The sequence below is a fragment of the Miscanthus floridulus genome, unplaced genomic scaffold (genome assembly GCF_019320115.1).
Source record: "Miscanthus floridulus cultivar M001 unplaced genomic scaffold, ASM1932011v1 os_2356_3_4, whole genome shotgun sequence".
Classification (NCBI taxonomy): domain Eukaryota; kingdom Viridiplantae; phylum Streptophyta; class Magnoliopsida; order Poales; family Poaceae; genus Miscanthus; species Miscanthus floridulus.
The window spans coordinates 1-14,943 of NW_027098258.1; the positions used below are offsets into that span (position 1 = coordinate 1).

At 47.6% G+C, this 14,943-nt stretch overlaps 2 protein-coding genes across 4 annotated transcripts; one reads left to right on the plus strand and one right to left on the minus strand.

The window, feature by feature from the left end:
- The first annotated feature begins 279 nt into the window (after positions 1-279).
- On the plus strand, positions 280-3,086 carry LOC136534865 (probable acylpyruvase FAHD2, mitochondrial). 2 transcript variants are annotated; one of them, XM_066527226.1, is made up of 6 exons: positions 280-786; positions 1,215-1,277; positions 1,682-1,732; positions 1,800-1,938; positions 2,019-2,156; positions 2,602-3,086. In XM_066527226.1, the coding sequence occupies exons 1-5, from the start codon at positions 754-756 to the stop codon at positions 2,132-2,134; spliced, it is 402 nt and encodes a 133-aa protein (XP_066383323.1). In that variant the 5' UTR covers positions 280-753; the 3' UTR covers positions 2,135-2,156; positions 2,602-3,086. The 2 variants fall into 2 exon arrangements, with proteins under 2 accessions (XP_066383323.1, XP_066383324.1); XM_066527227.1 differs by having other exon boundaries at positions 283-786; positions 1,821-1,938.
- A 791-nt stretch (positions 3,087-3,877) lies between these two features.
- On the minus strand, positions 3,878-6,750 carry LOC136534863 (uncharacterized). 2 transcript variants are annotated; one of them, XR_010778826.1, is made up of 2 exons: positions 5,592-6,750; positions 3,878-4,186 (listed from the first exon to the last, which is right to left on the minus strand). XR_010778826.1 is itself a non-coding variant. In XM_066527225.1 (2 exons), exon 1 carries the CDS (start codon positions 6,482-6,484, stop codon positions 5,702-5,704), a length of 783 nt encoding a protein of 260 aa, XP_066383322.1. In that variant the 5' UTR covers positions 6,485-6,749; the 3' UTR covers positions 3,878-4,186; positions 5,699-5,701. The 2 variants fall into 2 exon arrangements, 1 of the variants encoding a protein (XP_066383322.1); XM_066527225.1 differs by having other exon boundaries at positions 5,699-6,749.
- Between the last annotated feature and the right edge of the window lie 8,193 nt (positions 6,751-14,943).

Genomic DNA, 14,943 nt, shown 5'->3' on the forward strand with positions numbered 1-14,943 from the left:
CCTGAGATAATTAACGATGAGCCCTTCGTGAGATAGTAAGGCTTTGTATTCTCGTTTATAGAGAAAAGTTCGTATGTTTGCAAAGTGCCAAAGTGTACTAAAAAAATCCTATGGTTTCATTTTTCAGAAAGGTCCATTAGGATTCTAGGAAATGTTCATGCTCTGGAAACTGCTCCCTCCATTCCAAATTATAAGATGTTTTGGCTTTTCTAAATTCATAGCTTTTGCTATGCATAGATATACACTATGTCTAGATGCATAGTAAAAACAATGTGTCTAGAAAAGCCAAAACATCTTATAATTTGGAATGAAAGGAGTATTTAGGATCATCGAGAGTTATTTTGGCCTTACTACTTTATTGTGACGAGGAGTGATGGTGTGATGGAAGCTAGAAACAGATGGATTTTAGCAATTCTAGCTTCTTGATAACAAGTTTGGTGGAAAGTGCAAGCGAGCAATTTAAAAGTATGTTTCATGGAATATAGAAATACATAACTTGTGAATTGAACTATGTTTTCTTGTACAATTGTGGATTTGTGGTTTTATGGCCTGACTGGTAACTATTTGTATTCTGTTCTCTTCATCATTGGTGAATTTGAGCTAAAAGCTTACAATATATAGTCTCCTTTGTGCTTACCTCATTCTTTTTATTCTTTTTGAATTGAGCAGTTTAAAGCATTTGTTGGCGACAAACTAAATATGTGATAACTGCTTGCATCATTGAATTTTCCAGGTTATGCACTTGCTTTGGACATGACAGCAAGGGACCTTCAATCTGTTGCTAAGGTGAGTTTTCTACTTTCTGTAGTTTTTTTCTGAGCCTCAATACTACTTGTTCAATTACTGTTGTTGTAGTGTCGTCTGTCATCCCTAGTGGTTGTTGAATCTTATGTATGATCATACAAACATTCAATTTACATAAGTAAATTCAGTAACTAACTTTGCAATTTAGTCTCAATAGTGGATCTTCCCCATGATCATATCTATTGATGAATAGCAAAGATTCAGATGCTTTTAGTCGAGCTAGTTACAGCCTTCATCCATCAAATATATTTCGTTTCACATAATGTTTTCTAAATATATTTTGTTGTACAAATCTGGTAGCATCAATTGGTTGCCAAGACCTTAAGTAGACTCAACCTCTTGATGCTTTTATATTAAATAGAACTATACCGTTAATTTTCTTATCATACTCAACATCCACTAATTTGCAGTCTGCTGGCCTTCCATGGACTTTGGCTAAAGGACAAGACACCTTCACTCCAATTAGTGCAGTAGTAAGCAATGATTTTTCTTCATGTGCTTGGAGTTGGTTGGTGGCTCAGGACAGTATATTTTATTTATTTGTGTTTGCTTGTTATAATTACACCTCAATGAATCAATGCCATATTGAAGTTAGTCAGCTCAGAAGTATTAGTCAGTGCAGAAGGGTTGTTAGATAAGAGACACCTCATCTTTGTTGCCTTCTGTGTTCTCCGCAGCCATCTAGTGACATGAAATGTGTAATCCCATCAGTATGACACACCATGTTTTGACTTCAGCTAATGATAATTTCTCCATCAATAAAAAAGGGTGTACCCAGTGCAGGGACCGCGACTCGAACCCGGGACCTTCCGGTCACAGGCGGTAAGACTCTACCGCTTGCACCAGGCCCGCCCTTCATAATTTCTCCATCAATCAGGTTCCAAAATCGGCTGTCACTAATCCCGACGATCTCGAGCTCTGGCTAAAGGTATTTCTGCAAATATGTACTGAATTTCTTTAATGTTGCCTGAAGTGATAGAGCATATGGTGTACAGTTGACTACCAACTGTATCCAGGTAGATGATGAACTAAGACAGAAAGGATCCACAAGGGACATGATATTCAAGATTCCTTTTCTGATCAGCTATATCAGTTCCATCATGACATTAATGGAGGGTGATGTGATACTAACAGGTAGTGACATTTTCTCTATGCTCAGCTTGTTTTTGTGCATCTGAGGTCTTTCTTTGGGTTATTCATTAGTTCCCCTACAGGTACTCCTGAGGGTGTGGGTCCTGTCCGAGTAGGTCAGAAGATCAAAGCTGGTATAACTGACCTAATTGATGTCGAGTTTAATGTTCAGAGGCGCAATCGGTCATTTTCCGCATGATGCAATAAGCAAGAAAGTAATGGTAAGCAACAAGTATTGCAAACATATGAGCCAGAACTGATTTTTCTGAGACAATACATAAGATAGTAAGGCAGCATGTTTTTATTTGTTGTGTGACTAAAAATAATATCAGGCAATTGATTTCGTAAAATCAAACCTGTTTGCCCGTAGCAAGGTCAATATGATCAGAAAGGGCATCATATTCATGTTCGAGGAAATTCTTGAAAATGTACTCCAAGTGGACAGCCAGGTGGTGTATATGTATAGGGTATAGCGCCAATATGCCAAAACTGTGCCAAAGCTACGTTGTCCTACTCCACATTCTCACATATACATAGCAATCAAAACCTGAAGTGTATGAACTACTCCTTAGTTAGAAGTTGTGCTATATGAACTACTGTTACCCTGATTTGAAAAACAAAGATGCTATGTTAGCTTATAGAATCTAACACTCGATTTTTCTGCAGGGATGTTCATGGAATAGCGAAGTGCGAGGACAAGGCATTGGCGGCAACGATGATCTTTCTGGCAGTGGTCACGAGCAGCATCGCCATTGCCTCAAACATCATGAGCTCCATCAGTGACTAAGTTAGAGAAGTTCATGTAGCTGGCCGATGATGGCTCAGATAAAACCAAAATGTTGCTATTTGTTTGCAGACCAACCGCTTGAAGATTACTGCTCGTGTCACGCGTTCCTCTTGGATTGCTTCGGCCCATGAGATGCAAGTTTAGCCTGTGCCCCCTCATGTTATAGCTGTAAGCAAAATACCAGCTGGCCAATGTTGTATACTTGTACCAGTACTGGTGATACATTACTGTGTAAAATAGAAATCAGTGAGCTTTTCTTTTTCAGGGTTTTATAAACCGTAGCAAATAATTTCAGGCCACTTGTTAGCCGTCTCCATTTATATGCCACCTGTCCTATTACTGTGAGAAGGCTCCTTGTCAATTAACAAATAATCTCCCAAACAATTATGACATTCTCCCTCTGTTTTGTAATAAAATACATTCTAGAAATTTTTTAACAAACTTAAAAGAACACTCAAATGACATGTGCTCATAGATTAAACCCAATTAAGGATTTTCTTAAATTATTTTAATAAGCTTTGCCAAATATGAACATGGGCACCACATAAAAATGCATTTTAGAAGTAATAACACACTATTTTAGGACGGAGTAAGTTAAATCTATATCTGAACCTAAATGAGCGATTTTTTTTTACATATGGCATACAATCTATATCTATAGCCTAGCTGTCTCCCTTATATGCACCACGCATGTCGTCGTGGTCTGATCTGACGAGCCTGACGAGCCCGTGTTCATTGCCACTCGGTATGGCTCGTTTTTTCACCTTTCTCAACCTCATAACAAGTAGATATATTTTAGCTGAATCAATATTTATTTAGTTTTCTATGCAGAATTAATCCTTTATTACATCTAACATTTATTGTGGATCTTGGGATTTAAACAAAAGGTCTAATGAAACTCAGATTATTATAACAATAAGTAAACATTAAATCTCATTTTTCACATCATTTTAATTATATATAACACATTTTGTATCTTAGTGATGATTTAACATGCTATAATCCACTAGTTAGTAAATAGCAATCACATAGATGGTTAAACCCTTGCATAAAAAAATGACAGGTCACTGTATTTCTGCAATGCTGAAGGAAGTTGAGTTGCGAGCGAAGACATATGATCAGTGCTTCATGAACTAAGTATACAATTCACGCCAGTTGAACAAGAAGTCAGGCGCATGCCAAAAATTAACAGAATTGACAAGTTTCACGCACATGAAACACGTTCTTATTACAGACACAAAGACGGGAGTATCTCGAGTTACTTAAAATGCACAGCTGTTTGATGATCTCATTGTTATTGCCACGGTAACTACAAAGGGGAAAGGAAAATGCAGAAAGACATATTCTGATCTACAGTCTTCCTCAGCTCATCAATGATTTCCATGGTTCTGATCAGCAGACTTCCCATCATGCCCTTAGCTCAACATAGGAACCTGAGATACCTGAGGTGCCAATCTGGGAGATCTGCAAGTAGAACAGTTAAATTATGAGTAAGGAGTCCTAAATATTTATGCTATTTCACTAGCTTCAGTCCTGACACAACAAGCAGGCTCGATGTGTATCGAAATGAGAACATAATTCCATACATGCTATGAGGTTGAGCAGGACATAATTCATTTTCATCATCAGAAAATAATCCAAAGAAAAAAAAAACTAAAGGAGAAGGTACATTTTCATAGCAATAACGACATGGGACCAGATCATCCTTTCCCCCAAAAATGGTACACTATGATTATGTGCACAAGGTGTTTGAAAAAGCACAACCATGTGAATCTTATAAAGCTGCTTGCCTGCTAGTAATGCCATGAGCAAAAGATCATGGAGGAAAGACCATACAATATTAGCCAGGAATCAGCCCGAATGCATGCTTGTTTTGCTTGTTTATTATGGTGAAAGTATGGAGAAATGGGAAAATATTTACCAATTTGAAAATAATAAAATTACCCAGAACCAATAAAGCAAAGTCTAACTCACATAACACCAATTCCGAAATGTCCGATACACTTTTTCTCAAAATCCTACCGGCGGAGAGGATTGACATTAGCTTGTCCGTGGTGGTAACAAAACAACCGGTTGCTGTCACCTCGCCACAGACAGAAGGGGAGCCATATTTGGTACTCAGATTTCACATGCAAAGTGCAATTGGATGCAATTCCAGTACCATGATTTCTATCACATACATGAAAAACTAATTTAACAATCCTTGCCAGATCTTGCTATGACACTCAGTGCATGAACACTTACAGCAAGCCAGCCAGCTATGGTCAGTTGTTATGCATAATTTGCTTAAAATTAAAAAAAAATCAAACGGCAAAAAAGAAAACACGAAACTATTTGAGAAGCCTGAAGTACATAGTACCCACTTCAAGTTACCCCAAATTTTGTTTTTGTACCAAGTGAAATACAATCAATATCAAGGTTTAGGATCCCACTGGCAACTGAACAATTAACACCAGTTTATGGAAATCATGGGCTTCCACCTGGTATGGAAAATAATGGATGGATGGTTGCAGAAAATATAGATTCAAGGTTTTAATAGATTTTCTTCAGATAGGCAAAAGACCAAGCATGGGGAATTCAATCAACAATACAAAAATCAGTCAAGCAATAAACAAGATAAGTGGTGCGTTTCAGTGGTTAATAACAACCATGCAGTTGTGACTAACATGTTTTGTACAAACAGATTTGGATGTTAGATCACAAATTCACAATGCATGAGAATGTTGTGTCCCCGAATATTGATGGAAAGACAATCAAGGACTCAGATTGAAGGACCATATCTCTTGTTGGTCTTTGAACATCCTAAAGGGGGACTGAGAGCTAGTAAACTTGACCAAAGTGTCCCATGAGCGAGCACTGAGATGCAAACCTGGTGAACAATCATTGTGGACTGTTTACTGTTCAATGTCAAACTGAATTCTCAAATGGACTCCAACACTCCATCGTGATACACAGGTACAGCAGAAGAGGGCTCACCGCCTAGAAGTCCATCTGCAGCCACTTCTTGTAGTAAACGCAGGTGCTCGGTGAGATGATCCCCTCCGGCGAGCACTCATCAATCCTGGGGCAAACCCCACAAGGAATTCCCTCCATCATCCCTCCCTGCGGAGCCCCAGTCACCAGCCGGTAGCACATTGTGCCGGCCCTGACGGTCGTGAACTCCCCTGTGCCGGTGCTCTTGACCTCCTCGAGGACCTTGTCGAGAACCATGGTCTTGATGATATCCCTGATCTTGTCGATAGTGTACCCGGCCCTCGGATCGTCCTTCAGAATGCCGTGGTGGATCATCTGCGCGGTTGCGGCACCGAGCCTCTCGACCTGCGCTTGGCAGTAGCGGCGCGCAGTGGTTACGGCGTCAGTGTCCAGGCGGCCGTTGTGGTACCAGGTGCCGCCGGTGATCTCGACGGAGGGCTGGAAGTCGGTGGCCATGAAGATCTTCCTGCTGCGGTGGCGCACATCGCTGACCTCCTTGATGAGCCCCTGCGTAACGAGGGTGCGCACGACCTTGGTGGCGATGTTGGGGCCCATCAACAACTTCTTGCGGATGTCCAGCATCCACATGCCCTTGTTGCCCGCCTCGAAGATGAGCTTGTATGCCAGGCGCTCCTGGGAGGGCAGTTGGGCGAGGATCGTCGCCGAGATGGTCGGCTGCTCGGAATCGGGGGAGGGTTTGGAGGGTTCGGACGGCTGTGCGTCAGGTTGAGGCTTCGAGGAAGGGGAGGGCTCCTCCGGCGGCGGCGCCGGGCGCTTTCGCGGTGGCATGGCGCCAGTGGCGGAGCTCACCTAGAATTTTAGGTGGGGCAGACCAGAGACCATGGCGAACGACGGCCGGCACACCACTGTAGCACTGTGCACAGTGCGGCGGCGGCGCTGGGCAGGGGCGCACCGGCGGTGGGTGGCGGCGCGGCGGCGGTGGGAGGCGGCGGCGGAGTAGGGACCTAGGGTTTAGGCGTTCAGCCCTGCAGCCAGCGAAGGACGAAGTCACGAAGGCCGCGCAGTGCCTGGGCGAGGGTCGAGCCGTCGAGGGACGACGCGGTGTCGCGGTGATGCCTGATGCCCTGATGGGCCACACGCCCACCCGACGGCCCACGCTCCCACACCGAGAAGGCAAGAAGAGCTGAAGAGAAGCCCATAGCCCAACAGAAAAAAGACCCCTTCGGCGAGGCTGTTCTCTTCCTCGCTCGTCCCTCCGTCGCTCGAACCGGCGTCCCGCGAACAGATGCGCCAGGCGCGCCGCCGCTGGGGTCTCGCCGTAGGTCGGAGGAGGTGTTCACCTCATGACCTCCTTTAGGCTTTAGGTGCATTTGACATGTTGTATCCCCTCGACGAGTAGCATGCCACCTTCTACATGACCTGCATTTTTTAACCACTCAAGTGTACTACCCTTACATTTTTAACCAGTCAAGTGTACTACCCTATGGAGTAGTAGAGTACTACATACCACTGCACTGGTAGGCGCTATATTAAACAAGCAACAGTACACTGCACTGTACCACATACTCACCCGGTCCCAAAATAACTGCCGTCGTTGCTGTAAGTGCTATAAATTTAACTCAATTTATATAAAATATGTGTAATATTTATATCTTTAAATAAATTTATTAAAAAATTAGATTCAAAGATATTTCTAATAATATTAATTATGTATCATAAATATTAAAATTTTATAAAATTATTTAATCAAAATTATTTCTCGAAAAACTAAAACAAAATATATTTAAGGAATGAGGAAGTATATTTAATTTACTTCCTTTACTGATGTCATGGTTATTGGGTACACCTTTGAATCGTGTTCCCAGTACCTGTCACATCACCTTATTGATCTGTAGGATTTTGGACCTCTCCTCAAAAAAAAAACATATCCTAATTAGTACTAATAGACTAAACTGATAAATTAGTTACAGCTTATGCAATGAGTTATTAAATTAGGACACGTCTGCTCCTTCTAATTATCATCAAACATATCACGAGACAAAAATGTTTTTATTTTAATATGTTATAACCAAGATTTATTCAATTTTCCACTTCATTCTATTGCTTGAAAACAGTTTAATGTTTATAATACCATCTTTTATTTCTTTTTTTGTTCTTTTATTTTGTTTGATAATTATTATGTCTCGGGTATCGATATTAGGGATACCCAAAGCAAGAAAGTTAGCGTCCACGCTGACTTCCCCGGATGGCTCGAGACATATTAAAAGGTCTCGCCCGACCCCAAGGCCGTGGGCTCCGTCTCGTCCGACCTCGAGGTCGCGGGCTCCGTCTCGCCCGACCCCTTGGGTGTGGGCTCCATCTCCCCCGACCCTAATTACGCGGGTTCCGTCTCGCCCAAGACCACGGGCTCCGTCTCTTCTGACCTTGAGGCCACGAGCTCCATCTTGCCCGACCTCGAGGACGCGGGCTCCGTCTCGCCCGACCCTTTGGGTGCGGGCTCCGTCTCGCCCGACCCCTTGGACGCGGTTTTCGTCTCGCCCAAGGTCGCGGGCTCCGTCTCACCCGACCTCGAGGACACGGATTCCGTCTTGTCCGACGGAGACCTATACCGCTGCCAACCACTCCAGATCCAAGCGTATGGGCCTAGGTCAAAACTCTGATGCCAGAGAAGAGGTCGGCACGCCTCGATATAACCTGTGGCCATGACGGGCCATAGCTAAGGATTCATATCAAGAACAGTATCGGGCGTGCCGGTGCTGTTCTGCCCAATCCTCGTATGGACGCCGACAGGCGCGTCAGTTCACCACGTCGTCCATCGAGACGGAGTAGAACACCATGACCGGCAGATGACGCCTGCGTATGGCGTCAGTGACTGATAAGGCCACGACATGGAACCATCCCTGTTGACATCTACAGGATCGGTGGGACCCGCATGAAGGAGAAGGACCCAGCAACCCTGGAAGCCTTCTTCTCTCTCTCGTTCTTCTCCTTTTTCTCCTTTATAACCCACGCTTTACCTTCGCCTATAAAAGGGGAAGCAGGGCACCCCATGAAAAGGGGAGATACGGGGGGTCTAGACACAAGAGCACGTCACGAGCACACGGCTGATTCCGTCGGCTCTGGGGCTACCGTCGAAGGCCCAGACAAGGCGAGACGACCTGATTCCGTCGATTTCGAGGCCATCGTCGAAGGTCCGGACGGGGCGGGGCGGTTTGATTCTGCTAGCTCTGGGGGCGCGTCCTCCCCCTCTTGCCCCATGGCATGCCACAAGAAGGGCCCCACCTACGGTGATGGTGGGTCCTTATCCCCGACAGCCAGATCATCTCACATGATGGGCGACCCAGAGCCGTCATCCTCCTCCTTCTCCTCTTCTTCTTCCTTCTCTTCTCCCGATGAACCTTGATGCCGCTTCCCTCGCTGCAGCTTCGCTCGCTACTTTGACCGCTGTTTCTTCTCCTCGTCGTCCTTCTTCTTCCTTTGTTCATCCACGGCACAGTTCGCTACCCTCATGACCATGTGCTCTGGCAGCGGCGTGATAGAGTCCCGAAAGACTAACCTCGTTGGTAGCTCGATAAAGCCCGTGTCCAACCACATCACGTGATGCCCTAGGATTGGGAACACGGCGTTGCCCTCCCCCATGGCCTCCTTGATGTGCTGCACGACCTCACTGTCATAGAGCAGCCTCTGGGCAAGCATCATCCCGATGAGCTACGCGTCGGGCGTCATCCCGTACAGCGGGAGGACACGCACCATCAACGACGCCACCCTCCTCGCGTGATACCCCTAATGACGTCGCCCCGCGGAGGCCATGGATCTTCAGGAACATGATGGCCTCGAGGAGGTCGTGCATCCTCTTCTTCTCCTTGATGGGTGGCCCCCATGGCCATGACGGTGGTACCTCTTCGACCAGGCGCCCAGAGAAGAACGGCAAGGGAGCGACAAGGTTGTTCTTCAGGTAGAACCAATGCGAGTGACACCCCTTGTTGGATCTAGAGAGCTAGCAAGGCATGTACTCGGCTGCCCGCTACCCCCAGAGGTGGGTGCCCACGCATCCCATCGGCACCGGGGTCTCTTGGCCTCTCTCCTTCTTCTCGATCAAGAAGATGGAGAAGAAATATCTCCATAGCTCGAAGTGGGGCTCGATCCCCAGGTATCCCTAGCACATCACGATAAAGGTTGTGATGTGCTAGATCCCGTTGGGGTTCAAGTGCTGTAGCTCAATCTGATAGTGGTGTTGTAGACCCTAGAAGAACAGGTGGGGAGGAACCATGAGTCTGCGTTCATGGAAGGGCACGAAGGAGATGACATAGCCGTCGGGCGGGGCCAGCGCATCCTCATGGCCGAGCACAAACCACTCCACCGCATCGGTCCTCCTGTGGAGAAGATCACGCTTGACAAGGCCCTCCATGCGTGCATGGGTAACATCGGAGTGGTACCACGAATCCATGGAAGATGGAGGCAGCTGCGGAGAAGCAAAGGCGGCGGTGAAGAAGTGCAAGCTACAGATCTAGGGCTCTGGCGGCGGATTAGCAAGCACGGCAAATCCGAATAGTGGCGGCAGAGAAACAGAGAAGGTAAGGCTGTGGTTTTAGTGTGTAGAAACGTAAAGGGGGAGGCCGCTATTTATAGGATGGAGCGGGGCAAGAAGGCGAACCATCCACCTAGGTTCATGTGCCCGCTTCACCTAGTCACGTCACCTCCCTCCAAAGATCGTGCGCACGCTATCTCTAGCCACGCCCTCGATGGACACGTTAGATGTCACGAACTGGACATAGGGACGTTCCGCCCGAACCAGTATAAACCCCTGTGTCCTCCGAGCACACCATCCGAGCCAGACACACAAATATAAATTTACCCATAGGTGGTCCAAAAACACCGATAGTTGGTGTGCCAGGTAGGGGCTTTTTGCGCGTCTCGATGTCCACATCAGGCCTCGGATGGCTAGTCACGGCGTTAGCTGGGTCCCGGGCGCGCACGTGCGCTTCAGGAACCTGGACTTCATCGCTATGATGGAGGGAGAGGTAGCATAGGTTCCCGCTATCGTCCAACCTTTCCACTCTGCTGGCCTCGATGCGATCTCCAAGACGCTTGAGGAGCTATAGCTACACGCACCGAAGGCCCACGCCCTCAGGAGCGACTAGCTCCTCAGCTTCGATTACCGGAGGCTAGAGCGCTAGCTCGATGCCTTCCTAGGACCCCGACCATCCTGGGAGGACCTGTGCTGCCTCACCTTCTTGTTTGCCAGCGTCATGACGTAGCTTGCTAGAAGGAGAGCCGCTCTCCCCAGAATACCTCATCCGGAGCGCCCTGACAGTGCTCCCGTTCGGTCTGTGCAATGAAGCATAGACCGTTGGCCACCTTGTGGTGTAGCACAGGCCCCCATCCCCTATGAACGATGAGTTCGTGGGAATGACTGAATACATCACGGAATCTTTCCACGACCTTGTCGTAGGAGAATTGGAATCACCCTCTGACTCTGACTCCAGCAGAGGGAGCCATCATCCCTTGTGAGAATATTTCATGGCAGGTACCCCCGAGGGATACATCGAAAGCATCCATGGGGGAGGGCTACCCCAACAAACGACCTCGACAACGAGGTCGAGGGGGATACAGAGGATCCACCTCGCCTATGGGTACAGCAGCTGAGGGTGCGGCACCAAGAGCTCGAAGAAGCGCGACTCTAGCTCAAGCATGAACACACGAAGCTTGAGCGAGAGATCGAGCGCCATGGAGACGGTGGGCGTACACGTGTCATGGCCCGCGACGTGAACTAGAGGATCATCACGGATGACGAAGCCCTCCCACACTTCACCCGGGCAAGCCAAAACATCGCTGTCGTGGCGACCTTACTCCGGGGGCTTTTGGGGCCCACGACACCTGAGGATCGTCGGGCCATCGTGAGATTTGCATGCTACTCGAGCATGCGGCAGCGTAGCAGGCCAAGAGCTCACTGTCCCGACAACGCGAGCTCGATGCCAGCCAGCGTGCGCCCTCAGAGCGACCTAGTAGGGACATGTTAGTCCACTAGGCATAGCGAGGTGGCAAGCCATGCGCCACGGCCCCAGTGCATGAGCGTCTCAGCCTCTATCGTGACGCACGCAACACCCTTGATGCCCGTAGGCGTGCCCATGTGAAAGGTCCTAATGGCTAGAGGGAGGGTGAATAGCCTAATAAAAATTTCTACAACAACACTTAACCAAATGGTTAGACAATTATGAGACGAAGCGAGTGTTGCGCTAGCCTACTCTAAATGCAAGCCACCTACCACAATTCTAGTTTAGATAGTGTCAATTCACACAAGATCAATGACACTACCCTATGTTAGTGTGCTCTCAAAGGCTAACTAAAGAGCCACACCAACCAAGCATGCAAGCTCTCACAACTAGCTACACTAAAGAGCTTGTCAACTAGTTTGCGGTAAAGTAAAGAGAGTGATTAAGAGGGTTATACCGCCGTGTAGATGAATGAACCAATCAATCACGAAGATGAATAACAATGATGACCAATCACCTCGGAATCAATGATGAAGACAATGATTTTTACCGAGGTTCACTTGCTTGCCGGCAAGCTAGTCCTCGTTGTGGCGATTCACTCACTTGGAGATTCACGCGCTAATTGGCTTCACACGCCAAACCCTCAATAGGGTGCCGCACAACCAACACAAGATGAGGATCACACAAGCCACGAGCAATCCACTAGAGTACCTTTTGGCGCTCCGCCGGGGAAAGGTCAAGAACCCCTCACAATCACCACGATCGGAGCCGGAGACAATCACCACCTCCGCTCGACGATCCTCGCCGCTCCAAGCCGTCTAGGTGGCGGCAACCACCAAGAGTAACAAGCGAAATCCGCAGTGAACCACGATCACTAAGTGCCTCTAGATGCAATCACTCAAGCAATGCACTTGGATCACTCCCAATCTAACTATGATGATGAATCAATGATGTAGATGAGTGGGAGTCCTTTGGCTTAGCTCACAAGGTTGCTATGTCAATAAAAATGGCCAAAGATCTAAGCCACAGCCGGCCATGGGGCTATAAATAGAGCCCCAATCAAATAGAGCCATTATACCCCTTCACTGGGCAAAACGCGCTCTGACCGGACGCTCTGGTCATACTGACCGGACGCTGGCCCCCAGCGTCCGATCGCCCGATGGACGCCACGTGTCATCGCCTTCAAACGTTGTTCGTCAGATTCCAACGGTTATGACGCTGACCGAACGCTCCGGTCAAAACTGACCGGACACTGAAGCCCCAGCGTCCGATCATTTCTAGTAAGCTCCCCGAGGCATGTTTTTCCGACCGGACACGTCCGGTCCACCTTGACCGGACGCAGCTAGCGTCCGGTGCTCAACCCTAGCCTACTGTGCCGTCTGACAGCTCGACCGGACGCAGCCTTTCAGCGTCCGGTCGCTGAGTGACCCAGCGTCCAATCAGTAGACCGACGCCAACATCAATTTGATCAACTCCATTTCAACTCTAACTTCTTCACCCTTGCTCCAATGTGCCAACCACCAAGAATTTTGCATCCGGCGCAATAGAAAATAGACATTTCATTTTTCCAAAAGCGCCGAATCCCGCCGAGCTAGCTCGGCAGGAGGGAGGAGGGACCCAAACCCATCTCAACCCTACAAACACCTTGTGCACATGTGTTAGCATATTTTCACAAATGTTATCAAGGGTGTTAGCACTCCACTATATCCTAAATGCATATGCAATAAGTTAGAGCATCTAGTGGCACTTTGATAACCGCATTCCGATACGAGTTTCACCCCTCTTAATAGTACGGCTATCAAACCTAAATGTGATCACACTCTCTAAGTGTCTTGATCACCAAAACAAAATAGCTCCTATGGTTTATACCTTTGCCCTGAGTTTTTTTGTTTTTCTCTTTCTTCTCTTCAAGTTTAAGCCCTTGATCATCTCCATGCTATCACCATTGTCATGTTATGATCTTCATTTGCTTCTCTACTTGAAGTGTGCTACCTATCTCATGATCACTTGATGAACTAGGTTAGCACTTAGGGTTTCATCAATTCACCAAAACCAAACTAGAGCTTTCACCATGGTGATGAGAGGGAGGAGGCTAGCCACGACTACCACCCTCATCGTGGTAGACGCTACGATAGTGGCGAGGACCAAAGCTCGAGCCCTGACTTGCTAGGACCTCAGGCCTTTAGCCAACACATCCTCAACGTCGTCTTCCCACCGTGGTACCGATTACCGACCAACATCCCAAAATACTCCAGGGAAACAAACCCCGGACCGTGGCTCAAGGATTATTGGCTTACTTGCCAAGCTGGTGGAGTGGATAGTGACAATTTCATTATCCGTAACCTTCCATTGTTTCTGGCCGATTCGGCGCGAACGTGGTTGGAACACCTTCCATCCAACTGAATCCAAAGTTAGACAGACCTAAAAGAGATCTTTGTGGGAAATTTCTAGGGCACATACGTGTATCCTAGGAACCCATGGGATCTCAAAAACTATCGACAGAAGTCTAGGGAAACTCTTTATGGGTACATCCGGCGCTTCTCCCAATAGTGCAACGAGCTGCCCGACATCGCCGATGCCGACGTCATAGGAGCTTTCCTGTCTGGGACCACCTGCGAGTCCTAGGTTCACAAGCTAGGACGTAAGGGCCTGTGAACCACCAAGGAGCTTGTTGACATTGCCGCCAGCCATGCCTCGGGCGAGGAGGCGGTCGGGGTGATTTTTGACCACCCTAAGGGCAAGGCAAAGCGGGATAAGGACACCAATGAATGCACCCCCAACTGTCCCAATGAGAAGAAGAATAAGCAGCGGTGCGAGGTCTCGCTCGTGGCCACTGCCAACCATAAGGGGGGTCAGAAGCCCACCAATGGTGCCCCGAACCACCTCGAGAAGCTGCTCGAAGGGCCATGCCCAAACCATGGTTTCCCCATCAAGCACCTATACAAGGATTGTATCCTCATGAAGCAGTTCTTGTCTGGAGGCTCCAACAAGGGGGAGCATAGGAAGGAGCCCAAGCCGGCCACAGATAATGCAGAGGGGAAGGATGGTAGATTTCTGATGCTGGATGGCTACCTCATGATCTTTAGAGGGTCGGCAACCTTCGACTCCAAGCGCCGCCAGAAGCTTGCATGCCGCGAGGTCTATACGTCCAAGCCAGCCATGCCTTCCTTCTTCCGATAGTCGGAGTCCGCCATAACCTTTGATCAGACCGACCACCCAGAAAGCGTCCCATAGTCAGGAAGATACCCGCTCATGGTTGACCTAATCATCGACATGAAATAGCTCACCAAGGTG

Coding starts and splice junctions, on each gene's coding strand:
- LOC136534865 (XM_066527226.1), top strand. CDS start 754: ATGACAGCAAGGGACCTTCAATCTGTTGCTAAG. Junction 787..1,214: donor ACCTTCAATCTGTTGCTAAG/GTGAGTTTTCTA, acceptor ACTAATTTGCAG/TCTGCTGGCCTTCCATGGAC. Junction 1,939..2,018: donor GGGTGATGTGATACTAACAG/GTAGTGACATTT, acceptor GTTCCCCTACAG/GTACTCCTGAGGGTGTGGGT.
- LOC136534863 (XM_066527225.1), bottom strand. CDS start 6,484: ATGCCACCGCGAAAGCGCCCGGCGCCGCCGCCGGAGGAGCCCTCCCCT.